Source organism: Eulemur rufifrons, chromosome 16 (assembly GCF_041146395.1).
Source record: "Eulemur rufifrons isolate Redbay chromosome 16, OSU_ERuf_1, whole genome shotgun sequence".
NCBI classification, from domain to species: Eukaryota; Metazoa; Chordata; class Mammalia; order Primates; family Lemuridae; genus Eulemur; species Eulemur rufifrons.
The window spans coordinates 232703-260210 of NC_090998.1; the positions used below are offsets into that span (position 1 = coordinate 232703).

At 56.6% G+C, this 27508-nt stretch overlaps 1 protein-coding gene across 4 annotated transcripts; it reads right to left on the reverse strand.

The window, feature by feature from the left end:
* Nucleotides 1-2908: 2908 nt before the first annotated feature.
* On the reverse strand, nt 2909-27368 carry LOC138397600 (sodium- and chloride-dependent betaine transporter). Of its 4 annotated transcripts, none has more exons than XM_069491811.1 (16): nt 27154-27368; nt 25797-25892; nt 23323-23581; nt 18626-18760; nt 16365-16505; nt 15401-15488; nt 14206-14338; nt 12760-12894; nt 11362-11465; nt 10955-11079; nt 9720-9832; nt 9124-9261; nt 8213-8315; nt 6183-6283; nt 5536-5706; nt 2909-4377 (listed from the first exon to the last, which is right to left on the reverse strand). In XM_069491811.1, the coding sequence occupies exons 3-16, from the start codon at nt 23537-23539 to the stop codon at nt 4243-4245; spliced, it is 1839 nt and encodes a 612-aa protein (XP_069347912.1). In that variant the 5' UTR covers nt 23540-23581; nt 25797-25892; nt 27154-27368; the 3' UTR covers nt 2909-4242. The 4 variants fall into 4 exon arrangements, with proteins under 4 accessions (XP_069347912.1, XP_069347913.1, XP_069347915.1 ...); XM_069491812.1 differs by lacking the exon at nt 27154-27368 and adding an exon at nt 26755-27052; XM_069491814.1 differs by lacking the exon at nt 27154-27368 and adding an exon at nt 26522-26720.
* Between the last annotated feature and the right edge of the window lie 140 nt (nt 27369-27508).

Here is a 27508-nt window from a genome sequence, read left to right on the forward strand (position 1 = left end):
AATGGCATCTACCAAAAACCCACATCAACCATCACACTTTACAGTGAAATGTCAGGATTCCTGTCAACGAGGAGGCAGCAAGGACGCCTGTGGCCACCACTTCTAGTTACCAAGTGAAGGAAGACAAAGAAAAAAAATAAAAGGAATAATGATTGGAGAAATAAAATTGTCATTATTGCCAGACAGTCTGACTGTCTATGCAACAAGCCCTGAAGAATCAGAGAAGGCGCGATGAGAATTACGACGGAGTAAGAGGCTCAGGCAGGCAGGGGACCGGGGGCCCGACGGCAGCTGGGGAGGGCGGCCCTCTGGGCATCCCTGCCTGTCCTGGGCCCTCTCCGCCCTGCTTTCCTCCTGGGATCCTCCTCCCAGTGACAGACCCAAATCCCAACTGCACTTTCTGAGGACCGAGTCTGGCCAGGGACGGCACACGCCCTGTGGGGCGGGAGTCCCGCTGGGCCGGGAACTGAGCCTGCGCATGGGGTGTTGCTGGGAGGGTCCTGGCCTCCCCCCGCCCCCCCCCCCCAGCTCTGGCCCGCAGGTGCAACGGGCGTGTGCAGAGAAAGCCTGGGAGCCTGGCTGTGCCGCAGCTCCGGCTGGACTCCGGTCACAGCAGCGGCTGGGCACTGACCCTGCAGGACTCAACCTTGGCAGGAGGTGAGCGCTCCTCTCTCTGTGACCTCACCTGGCCACCCTGTGCTCACCTCCTCGGCCAGGACGAGCCACCTGCCCCTGCTGTCGTCCGACCAGAAGCAGAGAGTGCCGGGTGTGTGGCGCAGGGCACCGGCCCACCTCAACCGGGTGCAACCACCCGGCTTGGCTCTTGGGTGTCCCCCGTCCTCCCCTGTTCTCTCTATCGATGGACGGTTAACGAGCTTTTCCTCCCTGTCGGGTCCAACGAGCCCTCGTTACTTCACCAAGCAGCAACACCCGCAGGGAAGCCACGTGGGCTCGCTCATCGCGGAGCTGGGCAGGGGAGGACCGAGGGGGCAGGGACAGAGGCAGCCAGGGGAAGAGGATGGGTCCAGGGTCAGCAAGGGCCCTGGAGGGGTCAGAGGAGCTACAGGGGTGGGAAGAAGGCACAGGCCTGGACAGGAAGAGCACTAGGGGGTCCCTCTCCCCAGAGATCTAAGGGACAGCTCTGACAAGGCGTCACGCCTGACCCTGTGCTCTGGGAAGCCAAGGGCCAGTATTAGCTACCACTGTTTAGCAAATGACTAAAACTTAGTGGCTTAAAACCACCAGACACATTTCTCACCCCTCACTGGGGCTCAGGGCGTCGGGCCCCCTCGGCTGGGTCCCTGGTAAGTCGCAGGCGGCAGGTCAGCCAGGGCTGCCGTCCCCGCAGGCCTGGTGGCTGGAGGACCCAGGCCTACGGTGGCCGGTGCTGCTGCCGGCAGGAGGCCTCCGCCCCCACCACGTGGGCCGCTCTGTCGGTTACTGTCACGACCACACGGACAACCCAGCTTTGGAGTCCCGCTGCCACGTGGGGGCTGCCGTGGCCTGACGCCTGAGAGGCACTTTGAAACTAAAGGTAGCCCCTGCCCTCCTGTAGGAGAGAAGAGTCTGGGAGGGAGGGGACTTCATCTTCATCCAGGGTCAATAAACAGCACCACAGGCTCTGCAGAGTGTGAGGTCCACACAGCACGCTGGAGTTGGTGGCCACCCACGACCACGCCTTCTGAGGCGCTGGGACTCCCGAGACCACTGCCCTCGGCTTCCCCTGCGCTCACTCCCAAGAGTTCCCACTGCCGCCCCTCGGCCAATCCAGATGCCTTCAGACAGGAGCGTGCGGCAAAGGCAGCAGCAGTGATAGGGAGTGGTGGGGCCTGTGGCCAACTGGACGGTGCCAAAGGCGTTCACTTCAGAACCAGTTTTTAATGCCACGCCATCCAAACAAATGGTAGCTGCCAGATTTGGCCTCTGACCACCAGTCTGAAACTCAAGCAGCCTGGGAGACGCGACGACAACAGCGGCTCCCACACACGCGCGAGTGCCCCGGGCGCTTTAGGGGCTGAGCTTGTGGCTCCTTACCCACGTTGTAGAGCCGCCATGAGGGGCCCCAGGAGCTGCGGCTTCGGCTTGAAGTCCTTTCCCTCCTGTTCCTCCAGTTCCAGCCCCACCACCCAGATCCCTTTGGCCCCAGGGAGTGGAAGAGCAAAGAGCCACCCTGTCCCAACACTGCCCTCCCACACGGCTCCAGCAGCGTCTGGGCGGCCAAGCGCCTGGGGAGTCGCTGCGGGCGGCGGGGGCATCCCGGGAGACACAGACGCCAGGGAGCCGGGTGCCCACCGACCAGCCAGCGGAGCTGCCCGGGCGCCCCGCCCCTCGCTGGGCAAGACAGGGCGACAGGGCGGAGGGCAGCACCCCGCGGACTCCAGAGGCGGGAGCCCCACGGAAGGGCCTGCGCAGCTCCCTCTGCCACCAGGCGGCACTGGCCCCTCTCCCTTCCAGGACAACCTGGCCTCCTAAAGGACAGATCTGCCCGAAACAGTTTCTCTCCGTCCCTCTCTTGGCCATCCTTCATTCCCCACGAGCTAGTCCAAGAAGGGTGAGCACAGGTGCCCAGAGTAGTCTAGGGGGAGGCAGGAGGGACAGCCAGAAGCCAGGGGTGGGGACATCAGTTGTGCCCAGCGTGCCCCTGGGCTCGTCCTCACCAGCCCAGAGCCCCTAGCATCCAGGTGAAAGACGGTGGGTGCCCTGAGGATGGCCTGGGGTTGTTGGGGACGGAACTCACCCCGGCCAGACCAGATTTTCACTCCTGCTGCTGGGCAGCGGCTCTTGGTGACATCCATCCACACATCATCCCCCCAGGAGGCTTCCCCTGTCCCAGGACACTGTCCTGAAGTGCCCACTCGGCCCCGCTCCCCCGCCTCATCTCCCCCCCACCCCCCACCCCCCACCCCCCAAGCACAGGAACATGGAACTTACCCGAGCCCTGCCCTCCTCCAGGAAGCCTCCCCTGCCAGGGAAGGACCTGGGGGGTCTGGCAGGGGCATGGGGAGAGGAGCTGGGGAGGGAGGGAGGGAACAAAGAAGGGCACCCCCCCCGCACCCCTCGGTGGGGGACCTGGGCTCTTGTGACTCCATGGCATCCCCTGGGGCAGAGGGTGGCAAGGACAAAAGGGTCCACAGAGGACAGTTGGTCAGATGCCCACGGGCTGGCGGAAGACAGGAAAGTGGGGTGCCAGTATGCGGAGGGCCCCCCAGCCCTCCCACCCCGAGACAGTGTAACCCAGCAGGCACAGGCCAGCACCAAGGAGACCAGCACACGGGACAGGCAGTCCTCACCTCCTTATTCACTAGGGGGGTGTCTTAGGGAACAACACCGGCCTGAGCACAAGGAGACCAGGCTTTAGTCACATCTCTGACCCCAAGAAGCCATGTGAACTTGAAAAAGTCACTTCGTCACTCCGGTCCTGGGTCTTCCCATTCATGAAGTCAGGGGTTTGGGGTAGAAGCAGGATGGCGAACGGAGCTGACCACAGTTTGGAAGGATTGTGAGGTGGGCAGGAGTCGGTGGTTGGTTAGCAATGTCTGCCTTGGGCAGAGGAAGGAGAGCAGAGGCATGTGTGCCTGCGTTTGTGAAGTCTAGGAATCGTGAGTCTTTCCTTCCCAACGCGCCGTGAGTTGATGACAACACTGCAGGAAGAGTGTGGAACTACGGCTGGAGCTAGGGACACCATGAGACTCCCTCCAGGAAACCTCAGACAATGAGGGCATGTGAAGGCTCCCCCCTAGCTGTTTCTCTCGTTCCCCGCCCCGGGATCCCTCAGAACATTGAGCCTGATGAAGAGCTCCCTCTAATGGAACCTCAGAATCCAACCTAGCATGTTCAGTCGTCACTCCCAACACGGAGTTCCATCGGGCTCTGAACCAGATCACGGGCCGTCCTGCCATGAGAGCTGCTCTCCCCACGTGCAAACTGGAAGCGCCAGCTGGAAGTGTCCCCGCGGTGGAGGCCCCGCAGTGCACGTGCTGCGATCAGACGGGGACTCAGCTGGCCCCTCCTGTCCAGACACGACGGTGTGTTCCAACGGGGCGCCGGTGCCCAGCCTGGCACGTTCCCACCAGAGAAGCTGCTCCGGCTGTGGAGAGGAGTCCGGCCTCCAGGGGGGTGCCCGGGGTCCCCTGTGGTTCTCAGCAGGTCTGTGGTAGGGGACAGAGGCAGAGCTGTCCTCGGGGGTGGAGAGTGGCCCTGACCTGGGTTCCTGGGTCAGGCCACCTGGGCTCTGGCCACATTCTACAGATAGGTCTCCTTCTGCCCAGCTGTCAGTCCCTCCTTTGTGGGGGGGAGTCCGTAGTCCTGGGCAGTGGCACCTGGCAGGCAGAGACGCCGCGGCAGGCTGGAGTCGGGGGTGGTGAGCTGTTGCAGGCGCTGTGGAGAGAAGGGGCGGAGAGGAGGTTCTTATGTGGCCACGCCCAGGGCCCAGCGCACGGCTAGGCCCACGGGGCCGCTCCACATCTGAGTAAAGGGACATTACTGTGGAGAGAAGAGGCAAGAACATGTTGGTTAGGGTGGGAACCGCCTGGGTTCCAATCCTGGCTCTGCTGTCGACACCTGTACAGTCTTGGGCCACTCATGTAACCTCTCTGTTAATTTAATCCCTTCAGTCTCCTCTTCTGTAAAATGAGAAAAAACAGACCTCATAGAACAGGGCCTGGCATAGGGTAAGTGATCAACAAATGTCTACTTTTGTTATCATTACTATTATTATATGGTCAATAAGTATAATTTTTCCTATTAGTAGTACTACTGCTATTATTGTTATTATCACCATCTTCCCCCCTTCTTCCTGCCTTGAATACAGATGTGATGGCTGGCATCATGACAGCCTTCTTGTGACCATAAGGTGATATACACGATGATGAAAAGACAACACGCTCAGTATGGAAGTGCAGAAACATAGGAAGAATCTGGTCCCTAATGGCCTCTTTATGCCATTGGACCAAATGCCAGCAGTCCCATCTCTGCCCTTGATATGTTTAAAAAAAAAAAAAAAAAAAAACTATTTGCTAAAACCATTATAGGTTGGGTTTTCTATTACTTGTGGGAAAGGTAGAGTTCTACCTTCGTGGATCACTGGCTATAGCTCCTTCCAGGAAGGCATGTCCCAAACTCTAAACAGGGAGCCTTTTGCATGTGTCCCCAGGCAGGGTTAGGATGAGGAAAGAGGTCAGGGCCTGTGTGTAAATGGCCCCTGTGGCTGGTTATCAGTTTTCCACGAGCAAGGAATCTATGCTCTGTAAGCCTTCTGTGCCAGGCACCTCCATGTTCTCGTTTGTGACTCAGTTTCCTCCTTAATCCTTGGCTTTGCCCTTGCCTAGCCTGCCCAGATGATCTGCAGGTCTCGGGCACTGGGACTTTTAAGAACATTTCTGAAAAGCCATTGGCCTGGTCTTCAAAGGCCCTTCTCTTTAAGATTCCGTGAGATCCAAGGGCTGCCCCACACTGGAGTATGTGTTTGCTGTGTGTCCTTCCCTAAGTTCAGTCTCCCCCGAGGCCCTTAATGGGTCACTTCCGCCGGCCACCTACCTTCCTGAAGGAACCCTGGGTCTTCAGGAGGGTGATGATGATGAAGAGTGGGACGCAGATCATGGAGGAGAGAGCCAGGAACCAGCCGATGGAGTACCCCCACGGAGGGTACATGTAGATGTTGTTGTATTTGAGAGGGGTGTATTTGCTCAAGGAGAAGAGGAAAGTGGCCTGGGAAGAGGAAGGGCCAGCCGCACGTGAGACAGGGTCACTGCAGCCCGCTCCCCAGCTCCTTGCAGCCAAGGGCAGAGGACACGTCAGACACACAGCGGTGAGGAGTAGGCGTCACTGCACATCGCAGGCCAAGCCATCACACACCCCACGGACTGAGACAGGAGGACACACAAAGGAAGGCCGGGTGGAGGAGCCCAAAGCGACAGACAGAAAGGGCCGTCATGGGGCGGTCCAGCGGGAGGCGGGAGGTGCCGCGAGAAAGGGACGGGCCAGAAGTAGAGTGAGATTCCGCCCATGCTGGTGAGCCGGCCCGGAAGAGAAGGGCAGGAACCGACACACGAGAGGGAGTGGGCAGGGCACCCTGGGGACACTGGACAGGCAGGGAAGAGCCCCAGAAGTCAGCCACCCTTTCCTTCATCTCTGGAGTCTTCCGGGGACAGGAGGGAAGAGGGGGCAGCTGGCTGGGCACATACCAGGCAAAGTCCAGGGGTCAGGAAGAGCCAGGAGATCTTCACCAGGGGCCACGGCCGGTAGCCGATCATGTCCTCAATGTTGTCGTAGAAACGGTTCGCCCCTGCCCAGGCATGGTGGGACACAGCTTTGTGGGTATTTGTGAAAGGCCCACCTGGCTCTGTGCTCCTCCCCCGCCCCCGCCTGCCCCGTGAGGGAACCCGGAGCAGGCTCAGGAATGAGGCGTCCCTGGCACCCCAGTCCCAGAGCAGGGAGTGTGGAGGGGGCAGGTGCTGCCCCAGGAAGCTGGTGGTGCCATCTCTGTCGTCCTGCCCGAGGATGAAGACCCCCGCTGCCCTGACCACAAAGGAGTGGTGTGAGCCTCTCGTGGGGCTCAGTGGCTGTCCAAGTGCCTGTTGACCTCGCAGAGAGATGAATTTGCTGCAAGCCAAAACAGCAAGGGGCCACTGTGCAAGCCTATCGCACAAAACTCACGTAGAGCTAGAAAGCTACTGGGACAGGACGGTGGCCTAGATGTGCAGTCCCCAAGCCCCGAGCCGTGGAACGGCACCCGTCCGTGGCCTGTTAGGGACTGGGCTGCAGAACTCTGCCACCGCTGCCCACCCCCTGCCCCCACCGTCCATGCAAAAACTGTCTTCTGGGAAACCTAGCACCCGAGGAGCCACACAGCAGGAGGCGAGCGGTGGGTGAGCCACTGAAGCTTCGTCTGTATTTACAGCCGCTCCCCGTTACTCACATCACGGCCTGAGCTCTGCACCCTCCACACCCCCACCCGAGGATAAACTGTCTTCCATGAAACCGGTCCCTGGTGCCAAAAAGGTTGGGGACTGCTGGTCTGGACTCTAGACTCCAGAGGAACCACCTCTGAGTTCCCAAAAAGCAAGGTAAGAAGATTGATTTGTGTTGAGTGAAAACACTGACTAGCTTTGTTTTGTGTTTGCGTAATGTCCTCAGGTTTCCACAGTGGCTCCAGTTCCGGGCAGGGCAATGGGGAGGGCCCTCTGCCCGCCCAGAGACCTTCCCACGCACTGACGGTGGGTTCCCACCCCTAAGAGTCGTCCCTCTGGCTCAGAGCCACATACTGCTGGGCGGGAGTAACACATTAAGGCTCAGCTGTTTACACCTCTCTGTGATGGACTTTATCAGATCCCTCTGAGAACAGGCTTTGCAAGTGAGTAGGGAAATCGGAAGGCAGCAGAGGCTTGAGGTGAGGAAGTAACAGACACATCCAAGGAGGGGAAAGGACTCCTCGTGGGAGGGCTTGGGGTAGAGAAACCGAAAACCTTCCTCCCTGAGGCTTCTCCTAAGGCCCTACTGTGTGGCACCCTCTTGTCCTGTCTGCCCTGAGCCTGTGACACTGGCTCCCTGTTCCCCCAGCCCGATGCAGGGGAGCCAGCCGCCCCTAGGGGACCACGCTGGCTCCTCCACTGAGAACCGAGGGGCCCACGCAGGAGCCCCGGCCTCTCGGAGCCCTGCCCGTGGGGCTGTGCGGACGGCGAGCGCGAGACCGCCCAGGACCGTGCTTGGCGCACAGCACACGGGCTCCTGGGCACAGTGGGGACAGGGACACTGCGGCATCTGGCATCGCTGGGCTGAGGGGCCAAGGCTGTTGGCAGGAGCCAACAGGAAGCAGAATTCACCTCAGCTAGGAAAGAAATGTGTAGATGGAAAAGGCCACGCGGAAACACAGGGATGAGCTTCCTGTCTGTGCAAGTACTCAAGTGAACCGCGGGTGACAGCCTGGTTGTTGTTTGTGGAGGGTCAGACTAAGTGGCCCTGAAGGATTCCCACTGGCGAAGGCCTCCGGCAGCCTCTGCAGTGACAAAGCCACGTTGTCACTGGGCGCTATCTCACTACGCAAGAACGCGGTTTGCCATCGCCCAGCTCCACCCGGCCACGGGGAACCTGCCCTGAAGCAGGACAGCAGCACAAAGAGGCAGAAGCCGCAGGCCTAGGCACCGCCTCTCACGCTGGGCAGAGCCTGCCCTTAGCGGGGCCGGAGGACCTTGCGCCCACTCCCCGTCCCACTCACCATACACCCAGCTGACGCAGATCACTTCAAACACCGAGAGGAACAGCAGGCAGGTGCCACTGCACGCGTAATAATCAAACAGCTGGAAGACATACATCCCGCCCTGCGGGGGGTGGGGAAGGGGCTGAAGCCTTGGCCAGTGGGGGCAGGGACACTCTGCCCATAGCGACAGCAAGCACCCCCCTGGGGCCCACCTGCCCAGCCCACGGGCAGTCATTCCCTGCATCTACAAGGGATCTGCCCTGCCCAGGCCCCTCGGTCAACGTCAGGACAACAATCTCTGACATCTGTAAGGACCTCGGGGGGCTGTGATGGGTATATATCGTCTTGTCTGCCCAGCATCCCATCTTCTGGGAATTGACACCACCTCACTCTGTGCCTTTCTAGTTGGGGTGTCCCTCTCTGTTCCAGGCATGAGTAAGACTCAAGGCCTGGACGCTTGCTGCACTGTCAGGAAAAGGGCCCTCTCCTTCCTCTGGGGTCGGGTGGACAGTACAAGGTGACCCTGAAGCTGCAACAGCCACCCTTAACACCACAGGAGGAAGCCTGTCTGCAAGTGGAGTTACCAGAAGACAGAGAAGAGCAATCCTGATAACATCAGGAGAGCAGCTGGATCCAACCATGCCTGAAACCCAAATATCTCTAGACTTTCCAGTTACCTGACCAAAAAAATTTCCCTTCCTGCTTAAACCAGCTTGTATTGGGTTTCTGCCACCTGCAACCAAAACAGACCTAACTAATACAGGAGATTCCATCATGTGGGCCCTATAACCTCACCGTGAAGGGGGCAGGGCAGGTGTCCACACCCCCATTTGGCAGATAAGGAAAGTGTGGCTCTGGGAAGGGTCAGCAGTGTCCCCTACGGCTCCCTCATCCCAGAGGCTGGCCTGCAGGCCACCATCCCAGCTCACCTCGGTGACCAGGAAGAGCCCCATCAGGTAGCACATGGCCGCAATGGCAAGGATGAGGAGCTCACGCCGACCCCTCTTCCGCAGCTGCTGGGGGAACATGTCCATGGTGGCTGTCACCAGGCACTCCATACAGACGAACTGTGGGCAGGAGCAATTCGGATGAGTGGTGTGGGGCTGGCACCTGCCCTGGCCTCCTCTTGCCCCATTCATCCAACTGGGGCATCCAACGGGGGCAGCACTGGGGAGGCCTGGTGGGAGGCAGCCCCGCCCTTGGCCACAACTCCACAGCAGAGGGTCCCAGCAGTGAGGACTGGCCGTGGGGAGATGTTCTGTTCCTGAGGCCAGGGGCTGGGACTGGGAGCTGGAAGAAGGCTGGGGGAACATTTGGGAGAAAGGTGCCAGCTGGAGGCACCTTCACAGAAGAGGGTCTGAAGGCCTGGGTCACCCCGCCAATCCCAAGGAAGAGCCCTGGACAGCAGAGGGGGCCCCAGACTGACAGTCCAGGAAAGGGGTAGGGGGAGGTAGTGCCAGCACGGGCAGCAGCTGGCAGGAAAGCCACGAGGCAGGGCAGGACAGAGCAGGCAGGGATGACATACCTGGCTGTCCAGCCCTAGGAATATGAGCATGAGGAAGAACAGGCACGACCACAGTGGGGACAGAGGCATCATGGTCACAGCCTTGGGGAATGCGATGAAAGCCAGACCAGGACCTGCCGGGTACATAGCACAACCAGGTGGGCTCCGGAGCTTTCACTGCCCTCAGAAAAGGCCTCTCTCCACGCCTCCAACTACATGTGTGTGGGTGTGTGTGTGTGCATGTGCACGCGCACACGCTTTGAGAGGGCAGGGTGATTCCATCCATTATTCTGCCCATCCCAGGTTCTGCGAAGCACACCATTCATCCATCCATCCATGCATGCCTCCATCTGTCCATCCATACATCCATACATCCATCCATGCATGCCTCCATCTGTCCATCTGTCCATCCATCCATCCATGCAAGCCTCCATCCATCCAGGCTTCCATCCATCCACCTGTCCACCCATCCATCCATCCATGCCTCCATCCATCCATCCATCCATGCATGCCTCCATCCATCCAGGCCTCCATCCATCCATCCACCCATGCATGCCTCCATCCATCCAGGCTTCCATCCATCCATCCATCCATTCAGGCCTCCATCCATCCATCCATCCATGCATGCCTCCATCCATCCAGGCCTCCATCCATCCATCCACCCATGCATGCCTCCATCCATCCAGGCTTCCATCCATCCATCCACCCATGCATGCCTCCATCCATCCAGGCTTCCATCCATCCATCCACCCATGCATGCCTCCATCCATCCATCCATCCATCCATGCATACCTTCACCCATCCATCCATCCATGCCTCCATCCATCCAGGCTTCCATCCATCCATCCATGCATGCCTCCAACCATCCAGGCCTCCATCCATCCATCCATGCATGCCTCCATCCATCCAGGCTTCCATCCATCCATCCAGGCCTCCATCCATCCATCCATCCAACCACCTGTCCATCCATCCATCCATGCATCCCTCCATCCATCCATCTGCCTGTCCATCCATCCATCCATCCATGCATGCATGCAGCTGTCAATCTGGCCACCCACCCATTCCTTCTCTCTCCTCCCTCCCGTGGTTATGGAAGCCCTGATTTGTGTCAAGCACAATCCCAGATACTAACATTACATCACATTACCCATAAGTAAATCGTATTACTCAGCTTCTAGGATTCCTGCCTTTCTGTAGGAAGAACTGTGTTCTGATTCTCCTTCCCCTCGGGTCCCAGACAGCAAGGCGGCACCTACCTGACTCGGCCACCTCAGAAATGGGCAGCCCCTGCTCTCGGGACATGAAGCCCAGGATGGAGAAGACGACGAAGCCAGCCATAAAGCTGGTGGCGCAGTTCAGGAAGCAGAGGGCAATGCAGTCCCTGCGGCGGGGCGGAGGCAACAAAACCAGGGAGAGAGGAAGGGACAAAGAAACAGTCAGGGAGGAGAGAAAAGAAGGCAGTAAGAGGGAAAGAGAAGGGGAGGAGAGGGAGAAGGGAGCAGCAGAAGCAAGGAGGGGAGAAAGAGACACAGCAGGTGTTGGAGGTGGGGAGAGAACAGTGGGGGAGCAAGCAGGGAAGAAATGCAGTCTGGTAAGTGAACCCCCCGTCACTCTGACACGCAACTGTGAGCCCGACGACGGGCAAGGCAGGCCTGGGCCTCACCTGTAGCAGTTGTTGTGGTACTTGTTGTAGCTGCCCAGGGCCGTGAGGCACCCCTGGCAGATGGCAAACGAGAAGAAGATCTGGGTGCCCGCGTCCATCCACACCTACGTGAGACCCCCAAGAAAGTGGTGAAGGAAGGGTCAGAGGGAGCCCCCAGGGCCTGGAGCCAGGGTGACCAGTGACCCAGAGCCATCACCTACAGCACCGGCCTGGCGCCCTCAGTGCGCCCTGAGCGCTTCGCTCCTGCATCCCGACTCTCCATTCACGCGTCCTCCCTTCTCTCCACAGTGACCTTCTCACAGGCAGGGCCATTTCCAGTTTGGTTCTGTAGGTACTTAGTAAGCACCAAACACATGTGTGTTACTGGGATTTCCCAGGGACAGTCTGTAAACTGTGGCTGTACCCAGTGGTGGCCAAGGCCTGTGTGCAAGGCACAACTCAGAGCCACTTGCACGAGTTCAGCTCAGTCTGTGTCTACAGCCATCTAACTGTCTATCTAAGCAATGCATTAGCCAGCTTTGACCTAGGGACAAAGAGGCCACTTCATTAAAATATAAAGACAAAAACCACCAAGACTTTTTTTTTTTTTTGATAGGGGGGCAAAAAATGTGCTCAGGTGAGTCCCAGAGGTTGGAAATACAAATGGCCGATAAATGTGTGGGGAAATGTCCAATCTCACTCATAGCAAAAACAAAAAAAAAATTAAAACAATAAAATGACATTTGTGTCTACCAAATTATCGAAGATTAAAATAAATTACAATCAAATCTCACACAGGCCCTGCAGAAAGAAGGGTTTCCTCAAACACTGAGGGGGAAAGTATACATTTCTCTGAAGCCAGTACGTTTAAAAACACACATCACCTACATGTCCAAGAACAGGGTGTGAGCTCTAAGAGGGTGCACACTACCCGTTTTCTCCGGAGCCCTATCCCCACACTAGAACAGCACCTGACGCGGGGTCCTCAGCCCACTCTGACTGGATGAATGGATGGCAGACAGATGATGGATAGAAGAAACATTACGCAGGTGTTAAACTGACATTTACAAATGAATAGCATGGAAAAAGTTTACAGTATAAGTTGAAAACGGATATATGTCTCTCTAAATATAATTATCTCAACTATGTCAACAAACACACACACACACACACACACCAGCTAGGAAAAGAGAAGTTGCAAGGAGATATACTAAAAAGCTAACAGAGATTATATCTGAGTTGTGGGATTACAAAACATTTTTAGTTCATTTTTCATAGTTTTCTTCCATGTTATCTAATTTTTCTTCAGGGGGCATCCATTGCTTTTAAACAAGGGAAAAGCAATAAAAGACTTTCAAAAGCACAGGCCTGGCTTGGGCTGGGAGGCATCTAGAGAAAGGTCCCCAGCACAGCACCTACCTGGGGGTCCCTGAGGCGAAACAGATCTGGCTTCAAGTAATAGATGATGCCCTCGTAGGCTCCCGGAAGCGTGACGCCTCGGACCAGCAGGACCACCAGCATCAGGTAGGGGAACGTGGCTGTGAAATACACGACCTGGGGGTGGGGGCAGGCCACAGTCACTCCAGGCGGGGACACGGCACCAGGAGGAGCAGGGAGCCTCCTGGGGTGCTCCTGCCCCCCTCGCCCAGCACCAGGCACACTCAGGGGGTCTGACACACATCTCAGACAGCTGAGCAGGCGGAGCACAGGAAACTCCACACCTTCCTTTATGCATTCCAGCAGGTCTGGGCTCCACGGTGAGAGATACACATTAGCAGGGTGGGGGAGGGAGGAGGAAGGACAGGGAGGGTACAGCTTTCCAGCCCATAACCTTTCCAAGTCTAGCTTTTCCTTCTGTTTTGTGCCGACGTGTAATAACTGCACACATTTATGGGATACAGGGTGATATTTCAATACGTGCACATGTGTAGTGATCAAAGCAGAGCAAAGACTATTTTTAAATCTGATTTCCCTTAGTCCCTTATCCTGGCTGTTCTTCCACACCCCCAGTGACAGTGGGACTCCCGCTCGCCAGGGAGAGGGTGACCAGATGTGTACAGGGGTCCGTGGGGAAATTTAGACTGTACTTTTCCAGGCTCCAGCCCAGAGCTGCGCAGGAGCTGAGCTGGCCACGCTGCCGGCTTTGTTATCACTGCACTGCTGTCGCTCCAGCAAGCAGGGAAGGCGGAGGTTGCCGCAGCAACTACGTGTCCGGCCGACCGGAGCATCAATACCCCGTCCATTCCTGGCTTTTGAAGAGCATGAAGCATCTGTCTCGGATTCCCTGAGTTGGAAATAACATCCAGACCTGCCTTCTCTCCGTGCCAGAAGCCCACTGCTGTCCTGTCTTGGCTTCACCCCTGCAAGGATTGGAAACTCACCCCTCAGAGACAGCTGTTTGCTAGTTCATACTGAACATGGTCTTGACATGTTAAATACAAGCAGCAGGCCGAAAGAGTGTGTGCTCCTACTTATGTGATACACACACAAAATGGACACGCACACACACACATACACACGACAGGAACCAGAAGGCACGGCGGCAAAGGCTGACAGCGACCCGCAGCCCCAGCCGGCCGACATACTGATGCTCAGACAGTGCCTCGCTCCGACAGCGGGACTTTTATGTTTGTTATTTTGCTCTGAATATACTTATGTAAAAAGGTCTTCCAAAGTCATATTGAAAAAGAAAGATTTTCCTATACTGAGCTAAACTCTGCCTTCCTCTGACCGCCCTGTTCTCGCCATACATTACTAAGACAGGGTAGTACCGTAGCACAGAGAAATCCATTCTCCAGGGGGTCCCCCCCCAGGCCCTGTGAACGCCGGGGCCACAGAGAATTTAGCAGGAACAGGACACCTCACCTTGCCTGTAGACTTGACCCCCTTCCAGATGCAGAAGTAGCAGATGACCCAGGCGAGCAGGAGGCACAGGGCCAGCTCCCAGCGCAGGGCCCCCAGGTCGTGGATGCCAGAGCTGATGCCCAGAACCCGTCTCCTGATGGAGTGGGGAAGACAAATAGCAGGTGAAGGGCTGAAGGGACCGTTTGCCTCGGCCACCAAGTCTCCTGATTCTCAGCACTAACCCACAGACCTGGTATTCCAGGCGCTCCCCCAACCCCACCTGCCTCGTGGCCATACATGCTCCCACCTGTGGTCCGTATATCCCTGGCTGTTAGCCAAACTACCTTAATCCCTTATCCCAGGTATCTTTGTCTTTCCAACTCATTCAGAGTTTTCTGTGTACAGAGATGGGGGTGAGGATACTTGCACGTGTGTGTGGAGAGCAGCTCTTTATGCATGCAGGTTGACGAGCAAGTACACGGGTACCACATGGAGGGGCTGAGTGTGTGTTAGTGTCTACAGCTGAGTACTGGGGTGATGGAAATGTGTGTGAGGTTTGGGTAACTGTGAGGGCATGTGTGTGAGGTCATAGGGAGACACACGTGGGCTGGTGAGGCCTGCGGGGTTCAGCCAGTGTGAGAGCACAGGTAGACCTGCGTGAGAATGGACACGTGCTGGCATCGGCGGCTGTGGAGGTGTAAGTAGTCACATGGGAGGGTGAAGGTGTGAGTGGAGGGCTGCCCATTACTGTGGTGTAAATACTCCCACTTCAGACGACTTCAGTCTACCAAAATGGCGTCACTGAACACGGAGGTGGGAAGAGATATGCACGGTCACCTCTCCCAAGGCTGTCAAGACTGTCTCCAGTCCCCACTGGACAAGTCTGGGCAGATGTGTGAGTGGAGGCGGGCGGGCTGAGGGCAGATGAGAAGGTACAGGTAAACATGCGTGAGAATGCAGGTGAACAGGGATGGACAGGTGTGAGTCTAGCTGGGTCAGAGTGGGTAGATGTGAGTGTTCCCTCAATCCTCAGTGATGCGTGTGGTTGGGTGGGGGTGGGAGGTGGGAAAGTGCTGGAAAGCATGCACAGACAGTCTTAAACTTGCACCCAAGGCACCCAAATCTGCACCCCAGACATTCAAACTGGCACAGCTCAGATATCCAAATTTCCTCTGCTTGGGGCTCCTGGCACATGGCGACCAGACCCAGTACCTACTCCCAGAATTCCATGACAGGTGAGGTGAAGTTCTCAGACGGGGTCACCATGCTGGCTGCCGAGTGGTTCAGAAAGTCCATGCAGTGCTCTGTTGGGGACAAGAGGGCATGTGTATCAGTTAGGGACAAGATGGGTGACAGATGCCCTCATACCCCAGTTGCCCCAACCCCCTGGCCTTGCAACTTAGTGGTCCCCACCATTCGGGTCCCAGGGGCTTCCTTTGGAGCCCCCTTTCCGGAGCATCAGGAGTCGGCTTCTCAGCCACTGCTCCCCACGTGGCCTGTGCTCACGGCTCCCCTGGCCGCCCTGCCACCCTCCCGCACAGTGCAGACTTCAGGGCTGCTCAGGCCTGTGCAGGTGGCTCGCACTCTCCGAACCTGCCCACCCTGACACCCCTGTTTCTCCATTCCATAGACGGGAGCGCTGAGTCCATGTGCCTGCTCTGCCCCTGCTTGGAATGCCACTGGCCTGCTGGGTTCTTTCTCCTCCCTCGGGCCTCAGATGGCACTTCTCCTTCCCACTGTTCAGTCACTGTAGTATTTCTTTTACCCATGGCAATCTGTAACCGTTTTGTTAACTTGTCCGTTTCTATCACTACCCTGTAAACTCAGGAAGCCTGAGACTAGGTTGTTCTTGCACAGCCTTGGGTCAGGCTCCGGCACTTGGCACAGTGTTTAGCACACAGTAGGTGCCCAGTACATACTTGTTAAACGAATGCATGCGTGAGTGGTGATAACCCCTTGCAGTTGTGGAACACAGTCCCTGGGGTTCTCATAGCCACACTGGGTTCTCTGACTGGCCGGTCTGGGTCCACAGAAGTCAGCCAGCAGAACAGGCACCAGAGCCCACCACCTTGGCTTTGAGGCAAGCTCTGCCATACACACCAACATTATTTGGCCATCACTGCCACCAAGGCCCAGCTGCTAGGGGAAGGCCCCATCCCAGGGGCTGAAAAGACAGATACCTGTGTTCCAGGAGTTGGTGCAGGTGGTCCAGGGCAGCTCAGAGGTGAAGGAGCTGAACAGGTAGAAGAAGGCCCACGCGAGGATGATGATGTAGTAGATGTTCAAATAGGACTCGATGACCACAGAGGCCAGGCCAATGCCTGCAGGGTGGGGGTTGGTGGGGAGCCGGGAGAGGACCCCGAGATCAATGTTAGCAAGAAAAGCCACACAGAAGCTGCCAGGTGTGGCTACAGGCTGCTGAGTGCTGCACAAACAGAACCGCTGGGGTTTGAGCTACTGGCTTGGGAAGCATTCACAGCACATTTCTCTAAGTAAGAAAAGCAGGTTCCAGAACACTATGGTATGCATTCACCCATTTTTGTAATACATATTCGAATTTTTTTCATGAGAAAAATTCTGTAAGGATCTCAACCCAAAAGTTAACAAGTAGTTCCCTAAGCGATAGGATTTGAATTCACTGTTCCAAGTTTGGTTTTTTTTTGCCTATCTGCATTTTTTAGTTATTCTATTATTATATAATCACCTATTACTTGGACAGTGAAAAGGGGCAGAAGAATAAAGGAGCAAGGAGGAAAATTTGACAAGAATCGGCCTCAGGATAAGGGCAGAAATAGTACTAAGGCACCAGAGAGGAAGACAGGAGCGGTCCCAGCGGACCGCGGGCACCCCCCACACTGGCGGTGACCCGCCCCGCCCCCAGCCCGTCCCCACCCCGCCCCCACCCCGCCCCCACCTTGCCCCCACCCCGCCCCCACCCCGCTTGCTCTGAGCTCCCGGAGGGCAGAGACGCTGGTAGGTCTTCGTCTGGGCAGTCGATGAAGGACTATGGACCTTTCTAGAACAGGCTGGTTGAAAAATCAATGCTGACTGTGAAAAAAACACCGCTCGCCTGGCAGCCGCACCGTACCAACACACGTGCCCTCGGCGGGGCGGGGTGTTCGGAGCCGCCCCCCGCACACACGCACGCACACGCACGCATGCACACGCACGCACGCGCATACGCGCACACACGCACACGCACGCACGCGCATACGCGCACACACGCACACGCGTGCGCCCCTCCTCTGCCCGAATGCGCCGGGCGGGCGCTGCTGACTCGGCGTCGTCGAGGGCTCCGACGCCGGCGACCGTGGCGCGCGGGGAGGCAGGCGGGAGCGCGTGGTCCCCTTGGGCCTCCCTTCAGCTCGGAAGAGAAGGAGGCAGCAGCAGTGCCCCCCTCCCCTCCCGGCGCCGGCGTGTGCGCCCCGTCCGGGCGCCTCTGAAACGCCCTTGAGCTTGCCTGGACCCGCGGACAGGACCGGCGGTGACACAGGCAGCCACCACCCGGTCCGAGCAGAGCAGCGGGCCAGGCCGTGGCACCCCAGAGCACCCGGCACCTGCCAGTAGAAACTAGGTGGGCCCAGCCTCATTTTGCCCCAGACCCTCACTGCTGCCCCTTCAGGGGTCCCAGGGACGTCCCCCCATCAGTGGTCAGGAGAAAGCGTTTGCCCCGCCAGGCTCCCCTCTGTCCAGCCCGCTGAGCTGGGCCCCCGGATAGCCTAGTCCCTGGGGCTCCCTCCTGGACTGGCGCGAGGGGAGAGTCCTCTCAAATAGGCAGGGACCTCGCAGGGACAAGGAGACCCCTTGGGCTTCCCACTGGCCCCCAGGAGACTGGCTCAATCAGCTAACGAGGAGGTGGGGAAGGACAGCCAGGCTGCTCGCGTTAGTGCCAGCGGCCGCACAGAGAGAGCAGCGGGAGCTGTCGCCAACACAGGCGAGGGGGGAAGGGCATGGCCCTCAACTCATCTCGGGAGACCTGGGGTCAAATCCTTCTTGTCTTCATCTCAAAATAAGGTCAGTAAAGTTATTAGAGGACTAGATGAGAAAATGCACACAAGTTGCTTACATGAGCCCTGACATGTATAGGGCTCCGCAGGTGTTAGCTGTCACCACCACTGTGATTACCTACTTTGGAGGCCTGTCAGGGCCCAGGCCATGTATGCAGAAACACATTTTCCATGGAGCTGATGGAGATTAAGCTTCAGTGTTCCTCACTTGCAGGGACCCCCTCCAGGCCTCTGCACCTGATCTGGCATTGCATTTCTTGAAGGGTGCCCTCCTCCGCACGTCTGACAAGCTCTGGGCCCCAGGAAGCCTGAGCCTGCACTTAGTGCAGGCTGGGAGTGGGGAGTGAAGGAGGCGGTGGGTGGGGAAGGCAGGGAGGGACGTTGGAGGGACGCAGGCGAGACGTGGCCGGTGGATAGGAGGGGAGAACACTCACCCTGGAAGAGGGGGCAGATCTTCCTCCAGGCTGTGACGCTCCCTTGGCTGGTGTATTGGCCCAGCGCCACCTCCAGGAAGAACACCGGGATGCCGCAGACAAAGAAGAAGATTAAGTAGGGGATGAAGAATGCTCCTGTGGAGGAGAGAGAGGCAGGGGCTGAGCCACACCCTCAGCTCTTCCTCAGCCTGGCTGCTCTCAGCCCTGCCCCCAGACTTATCCTCCTGCACCCGCATTCTTAATCCCCCTCCTCACACCTGCCAGGGGCCCGGGTCACCTCCTCCTGTCTGTGCGCTGTCAGGGGTGTTAGGCAGACACAGGCGGAAATTCTCTGTTCTGAATCCTACTCAGGATGGGAAAAGCACTTTAAAGGGAAATGAATGAAAATTTAGGTGGAAATGGTAATGTATGCACTATTTACTTTCTTAGTGTACTTTACAAATCTAGTCGATATGTTATTTTTGAAACAAAATCATGTGTTCTACATAATTTGATATGCTTATTAAATTTTCAAGTTTGATACATTTTAGAGAAATACAAAAACACGTTGGAAACATTATTTTCCCACTAATAATTTTCGGAGGGTTTTTTCCCCTCCACCAGGCTCTGATCTGTGCTGGGCTCCCAGAGAGAAGGGATGTGATTAGATGCTGACTCACAAGTGCCCAAGGGAGGCCAGCCCTAAAAGACATCCAGCAAATTCTACAAGAGCAGAATCTGAGGACAACCCCAAGCCCAGGCTGCCTCAGAAGTTCGTCTCTGAGTGACTGGATCATCGTTCACTGCACAGTTACAACACTGAGCACTCATTTGGTGCTCATCGTGTCAGGCACTCTTCTAAATGCTAATCCTCGCAAAACATTCCCTCCCATGGGGTAGGTATTATTGCTATGCCCATTTTACAGATGAGAAAACTGAAGACAGATAGAAGATGCAAGAACTGAAGCATAAATGAGGAAACTGAGGCACGAACCCAGGTGGTCTGGTCCCAAGTCTCTTAACCACTACATTATAATGCCACTGAAGTAATCCATGTTATTTTGTAGAAAAATAAAATAGAAAGTACAAAGGGAAAGAAAGGTATGTATATCCTTCCAGAATTCTTGTAAGTACACACACATATATTTCTTTTTTGCAAAAATGAGAATTCGCTATATAATATTTTATAACCATTTTTAAAATTTGTATCATGAACCTCTTCATATCAGTGTGTATCTGTTAACGTATCATCATTTGAATCATTGCATAGCGTCCCTCTGTCTGCATCTGCCCTAGTGTGCCCCCTCACCCCAGCCTCCGACTTTCCTGTTGTTTCGTTAGAAATGCTGTCTTGGTGAAGAACATTCCCCGCATCCTCGTGCATTTGTCTAATTTGCTCCGTAGCACGAATTTTCAGTAGAGGAATTGCCAAGTCTAAAGGTGTGCACATGTTTTGCTTTGTGTGTGTGTTGTGTGTGGTAAAAATACACATAATATAAACCATTCTAACTGTTTGTAATATATAGTTCAGTGGCATTAAGTACACTCACAATGTTCTGCAGACATCACCGTCCCTCTCCAGAACTCTTTCTCATCATCCCAAAGTGGAACAATGTGCACATTAAACACGAACTGCCATTTCCCTCCCTCCCCAGCCTCTGGCAACCATGACCCTTTCTGTCTCTATGAATTTGCCTGCTCTAGGTACCTCATGCAAGTGGAATCATACAGCATTTATCTTTTCGTGTCTGATTCATTTCACTTAGTATGTCTTCAGTACTCATCCACATTCCAGCATGTATCAGAATTTCCTTATTTTTTAAGGCTGAATGATATTGCCTCGTATATAAATACCACGCTCTGATTATCCGTTCATCTGTTGATGGATATTTGGGTTGTTTCCACCTTTGGGTGCACATATTTTTTTCAAGGTCTTTGACAGCGTTTCCAAATTGCCCTCCAAAACTCTTATACCAATAATCCGAATTCCCAGTAGCAGTATGTGAGAGTAAAGGAGAAGGGTTTATGTCCTCCGGACCTTAGGGAGCCACACAAGGTGGTGACCACACTGAGTCCCGAAGTCCTTCTGAACCCTGCGTCTGCCTTTCCGACCTGGCAACTACAGCATTGGTCAGCAGGGCGCCATAACACCGCCGACTCTGGCTCCAGGACAGCATTCAGAAGGGACATGGCTGGAGGACCCCCCCCAGAGGGCACTTTTCAGGACGCTAGCTGTGTGGAGCCGCTTCCCTCTGATACAGGAGGTGGCTTCAGTTCTCCGCTTGCAATGTGGACTTCTGCCCACAGAAGACGGGTGATCTCAGGAGGCTGGACCCTGGGGGCAGGAAAGGGCTGGCTGTGGACCAGGTCCAGGGGCAGCCTCCTCCCTGGGCTTGCTCCCTGGGCTTTCAACACACCAACACTGCAAACACCCTCTCTCGGGTTAACGTGCCAGAACCCTTGCTTTGGGAGGTTGCCCTGTCCACACCCACTGGGCGTCTGCCCAGGCTGTGAGCTCTCAGGGGGTCTTTGCAGACAGGGTGCCTTAGTTTAAAATCTCCCTCCCAAGCCCTAAGTTCAGCCTTATTGTGTCTGCCACATGCTCTTGCCTGAACCTTTGTCTGGACAATCAGAATTTCATAAAGCTCTCTTTTGGGGTGAACCATTTCTTATGGATGATCTAGTTTAGGGGCTCCCTTATTAGACCAATAAACTTACTACTATTTTTTTTGTTTCTTTTGAAATATTTTTGTCTACAGAACTGTGTTTACTAATTAATAATCAATTAATTTCCCTGTGTATATTAATAAAAATCATGTATAACTGCCAATCAGGGCGTAAGGTCAGTACAATTCCAGCCCAAAGCAAAAAAATGACATATGGGTTAGTCTGTGACCACGCAAATTCAGTAGTGAGTTGTTAGAAACAAGGAAACTAACTCTTGACGCCTCTTTACTACCATCCTAGACGCCAAAGACCAGCAACCCGAGGCTGGGCCCCCTGACCCCTTTTGGTCCCCTTCTGTTAAAGGTGAAGGAAAGAAGATTGAGGGACAGCAGCATGTCCTTGTGTCCTTCCCAGGAGGGAGGCTGGGACAGAGCCAATATGAGAACGCTGGGGACAGAGATGTGATGCCGCCTCACGGACTACCCGGCCCAGCCCACACCATCCCCTGACCTCATGGGTGCTCCTCTCTTTCCGCACCGGGCCCCCCGCCGGGACAGGCCACAGCCACAGCACAGGCCGTCCAGCGGGACAGAAGACCCAGCGGCCCCCTCTCCGGGGCAGGTGGGCGAGATGTGTGCGGTCAGGGGCTTGGGGGAGCCAGCAGCCCGGGTTCCAGGGTCCTCCTGCTACCATGCTCCGTGGTGGGGGAAGCCCTCCTCTACGAAATGAGGGCTCAGCCTAGATCACCTTCCGCTCTAGCTCTGGCATCCTCTCTCGCCATGAAGTGGTGGCCTGGCACGAAGAAAACAATCACCACCCTGCCACCTCGTCCCGCCTCCCCTGACCTCTGGCCCCGCGTGAGTCTCCCCTCCCACTCTGAGCACCACGGCCCGGCCCGGACCCACCTAAGAAATCCTGTTGCTATTTCTTTGGAGTCATTTGTTCAAGCAGTTTGTGGTAAGTTTGAAAACTGCACTAGATGCTCAGTAAATATTTGTCAAACTAAGTGTAAATAGTGTTTAGAAGAATTTTCTCAACATCGGTTATCTCTAAATGTGCTTCTTTTTGCCTTCCTGGAATGTTTCTAATATTTACAGTAAACATACACCATATCCATAAGAAGAATAAAGGTAGTTTCAAAAGGCAAAAGTGAATCTGACCATCACAAAGGACCACACACTGAATGATTCTATTTATATGAAATATCCCAGAAAGGCAGATCACAGGGACAGGCCGGCAGAGGGACGGCAGTGACTGCAAGTGGGTACAAGGTTTCTTCTGGGGATGATGAAAATGTTCTAAAATTTATTGTGGTGATGGTTGCACAACTCTGGAAATATACTAAAAACCACTGAAGTGTACACTTAAAAAAATGAATCTGGCTCCTCTCCACCATGACCCTACCTATTTTTACTAACAGTGCTGAAAAATAATAAAATTATATTTCTTTAATTTGAAAAAAAATCATAGACAAGATATCATCTCTCTGATCAAAATTCTGTGATGGCTCCCCTCTCACTCCGAACAGAGCTCCAGGAGCTGAGCCCGTCACCTCTGTGACCTCGCCCCGCCACCCGGCCAGGCCTCCACCTGTGTCCCCCTATCGCCTGCCGTCCGACACGCCCGTGTCCCCTATCCTCTGCCGTCTGTCACCCCCCTCAGCAGGCAGCCCACAGGAGCTGTTCTGTTTGTAGCTGGGGCGGTGCCTGGCACGTGTGCCTGCAATCGAATTAGTGGAGTGAATGAATGACTTCTGTCAACAACTGCCGTTTGTAGAGAGCAATGCAGGAGCTTATGAATGACTCGGATTTCTTGGTCCTGCCCATCTCCCCGTGTTGTCTTCACCATGGCCCTGGGAGGTATCATCCCCATTCACAGAGGGGAAACTGAGGCTAGGTTGGGGCTGGAACGCAAGCTCAAGCCCTCCAGCTCTGTGACAGCCCTCCTTCCGCTTTACCACACTGGCTGGGACAGGGGGCCCAGGGGCCACTGCCCCGCCGTGAGCTGCCCAGGCACGGCTGCCCCACCCGCCTACCTCAAACGGAACTCACCACCGCCATTTTTGTAGCAGAGATAGGGAAACCTCCAGACATTGCCCAGCCCAATGATCTCCCCGGCCACGGACAGCACAAACTCCATCTTGTTGGTCCATTGGCCCCGCTCCTGCATCTGGGCCTCGCCTTCCTCGTCCGACTTCTCTCCCTCCTCCGGGACCCAGGAGAGCACAGAAGGCCCGAGCCCGTGGGCTGCCGCCGCCAGTCCATCCATAGCCGTGCAGGGGGGCGGGCAGGGTGGAGAGAGAGGCGCCGCCTGGGGGGAGGAGAAGGAGCCAGCGATAAAGCCGGAGGAAAGCCGCCAGAACATTGCTTTTCCTCCCAGACCATCCACCCGCCCCACAGCCGTGGCACTGCCACTTTGTTCTCACAGCTGTGAGAGCAGGGAGGGAGCAGGTCTTGGTTTGCTGACTTTGCAGATGAGACAAGCCAGGTCTTCACAGACAAAGCGACCTGCCCAAGATCACCCAGGAGTCCCTTTTTACCTTTGCAGCCAGCCACCAGCGCAGGTGGCCTGTCTGCTCAGGTCCTCGGTGTCCAGAGTGACGCCAGCCCAGCCTCTGTCCAGGACAGAAGGGATCAAAGGCTGCCGGGTGGCCGGGGCCAAAGGGCAGGTGCGGCCAAGGTGACTGCAGGATCCTGTCCTGGCAGTTGTGTGCTCAGCCCTGTGCCGCGTGATGGGTCAGCTCGGGGTGAGCAGGGCAGCCAGCGAGCCAGGGGCCTCCGATTGGGAAGAGCGGAAGGCGAGGCCTCTGGCAAGGCCAGCTGGCAGCAGGGCCAGGGGAGGCCTTGGGGGGAACCCGGTTCCTTTCCTCTCAGTTGCATCTCTGTCCTAAGAGAAGGTGGGGGTCCTGGTGCCAGGTGTCCCCAGAGCAATCCTCACTTGGGTGGTGGTCATCTCCAGTGACCCCCAAGGTGACCAAGTCACTGGGCCCCTCAAGAAGGACGCCCGGCAGTGGCTGACCGGCACAGCGGGTCACTGCCTTCCCCTCTCGCTGCCCTCCTGGAGAGCCCAGAGTTCCCGACTTCCAGAAAAATGACGTGGGCCACTCTCAGTTTACCCCGTCCCTCTTGTCTGTGTGTCACTTGCCTGGAGGCAAACTGTGTCGGTGTCAGGCGGCACCCGGAACCCGTGTCTGCCTTCTGCTCCCCCTGCCACCACCCACGATCGCCCTGAGGCTGCTTCTGCCTTTATTTCTGGGAATGGCCGGAGGAGGTGCCCGGGGGCAGCGCCCACCTGCTGCCCTCACCTCTGAGGGGCCCTGGGGCCATCAAGGACCAAGTCTACCAAGTGCTGCGAGCGCCTTGCAGGCTCTAGGGAAACACAAGGGATTCTTTTCATTAAGGAAGAATCTGTTTATTTGTTGGTTCTTTTAGCCCAGGCAACAGCCCAAGCCCAAGTCTGTTAGAAAGGCGTGGGCAGGAGCTATTTGAGGTTATGGAAATTTTTGAAGGTGACTTGGAGGGTGCAGGTTGTCCCCGGAATGGGAAAGCATGTCGGGCTGACACTGTGGTACTGGGACCTGCCCAGAGGCTTCCCTCCCCTCGCAAGCTCAGCCCGGGAGGGAGGCTGAGGAGAGTCACCGGGTAGAATTCAGAGACCTCGAGTCTCTGCTGCAAGGGAGCAGGAAGGGGAAGGGGAGGAAAGAGCTTCCGGGCTCAGAGCGTCTGCCAGACCCAGGGGGCTTTGGGGACCAGAGCCCAGGCGGAAAGGTGGGGAGAGGGCCCCGGGGAGAGGCTGGTGATACGGAAACCCTGAGAAATGGCCCCTGAATCATTATCAAGCAAATGCACAAATATATGAGTGACTATGAAAACGCTGATGAAAAAGCACCAGACAGGGAACCCAAGCTCTAGTCGAGGTCTGGCTGCTGCTAATAAAAACAATAGGTCACCATCTGAGCGAGCACTGTGCTAAAGACATGCAAATCTTTACGCTATTAAATTCCATCCTCATAACCAGTCTTTGAAGTGGGTATGACTGTCAGCTCCATTTTACAGACTGGGAGTGAGATTAAGGAACAGCTCCTGGCGCCCAGCGGGCGCTCAGTGAGGCAGGGGAAGGTGCGGAGGGCGACTGGCAGGACAGGCAGATCTCTCTCCTCTCCGCCTCGGTCTCCCCGGGAGAGGGAGCAGCCTCTGCCCCGCGGGTACTTGGGGCGGGCGGGTACAACACTGAGGCCCGTGGGAGAGAAGGAGAAACCCCCGCCTTTGCCTGGAGCCACATCCCAGACCAGAGCAGCTACGTGGGGACCACGGGGCCTCCAGAGTTGGAGGAGGGCGTGCGATGGGCGAAAGAGGAATCGGAGGAGTGAATGGAGGGAAAGCCAAGGAGCATCTGATGGGGCCCGGATTTGGGTCCCATCAGGGACAGGGACGAGAGAAAAGAGAATGTGAACTGATGAACCGACACTGACATAGCATGTTTTTTTTAAAAAAATAAAAAGCTAATTGGGAAGAGCCGAACTCACCGGTAAGAATGCGAAGCTGGAACGGCCGCGTGCGAGCGTGAGCTAGGGAGACGGGAGGCTGGCCCCGAGCCAGGGCAGGTCGGACACAGGCCTAAACTGCAGCAGGACGGATTTCAGTTAGACTCAGGGAAGAAACGTCCTGGAGGACGTCAGACTTCTAAACATGCTGTCCCCACCTCTCCTTTTTGGGTTACTTTTAAAAGCCAAAAGGACAGCACACACCCCCACTGTGCCCACCTGCTAGGACTCCTGGAGTGACAATGTTACCCACAGCCAAGATGACTCCCCAGGGTCCACCCCGGCTCTGCCACCTCTCCAGCCCCTGGCATCCCCTCCCCAGGCTGCCCACCCGCTGGCTAAGCTGGAGCAGGGCTGGAACTCGCCAAACGTCTGTGCCCTCCAGGAGCAGAGACACCAGGACTCACACTGGGCTCAGTGCTGCCCATTGAGGAAATCTTCAAGAGGCGAGAAAGCCCGAGGTTAACTCTGTTTGGGGGAGCTGGGCGTGTAGACAGGGGCCTGGCCGGGGTCTAGCGGAGGACCTGCTCCCCGCTTAGCTCCAGCATGGTCCCCTTTGCTCCCCAATTCAGCATGGGAAGGGCCCAGCCCGTGGGCGCGGGGGACGGGACGCCCCAGCCCATGCTTCAGCCCACACCCACATACCAACACCCGTTCCCGTACGCACACTGGTGCCATTCCCGTCACGTCCCTTTGCACACACATACCTGTGTGCATGGCACCAAAGCCTGACTCTGCGGCAGTCCTTCACACCCCGTGGGCTGCCTGGCTTGCCCGGTGGCCGCCCGTGCCTCCCCTCGGCTCCCCCACGGCCCCCCTGGGCGCCAGCACACCCCTGCCTCCCCAGCGCCCAAAGCCAAGGCAGCGTCCTCCTCCTGGGAGACACCTGGCTTCCCGCTGGCCGTGCCGGGCTGTTAGGTGGAGGGCAGGAGCCCCTCACCTGTGATCATCAGTTGCAGACCGCGGGCCTTCAGGAACGCCCTGAGGTTCCTCCCGTCCACTCTCCCTTTCCAGCTCGCTGGGCACGGGCTTCTTCCCCTCCCCCTGGGTCAGGTGACCACCCTTCTGCCCACTGCCCCTGGCCAGCGCCCCTCTGTGCACCTTCCTGCTGCACAGGCTTGTCCCTGAGCAGCTCCCTCGCTGGATGGGGAGAGGGGCTCTGCTGGCCCCCTTGTCTAAGGCTCCTGAGCACCAGCCTTTCCTGCCTGCTCCCTGCACACCCTGCCCCCCAGCACACACGCTCAGTTCTGCCAGTCGTGCCCCGGGCCCGCCCTCTGGCCCCTGGGAGGCAGCAGGAAGAGACTGCGAAGGCACAGCCAGCCCCCCACTTCCTGCTCACCGAAATCTCCAGTCCCGCCCGGCACCCAGCTCAGCTCCAGGCATCTGGCTCCGGGACAGTCCCAGGGAAGCCCCTTATGAGAATGACAAGGAAGACCGGGCCTGCAAGGGAAGCCATCCTCCGCCTTCCCTCGGTCCCCTGGTCCTCCCCGCAGGGGCCCATTCGAGTGTGCAGGGCCTGCCAGGCAGAGAGCCGCTGTGTGTGCATGAACGTCCTGGGAAGTGAAGGGACAGAGAAATACCACAAACAGCAGGAGGGACTGAAGCCAAAAGTTTGTGAACTGGGATTACAACACCCAACTCAGGACGTCAGGTCTCCTGTCCCCAGTGCTGTCCCCAGTGCTGTCCCCAGTGCT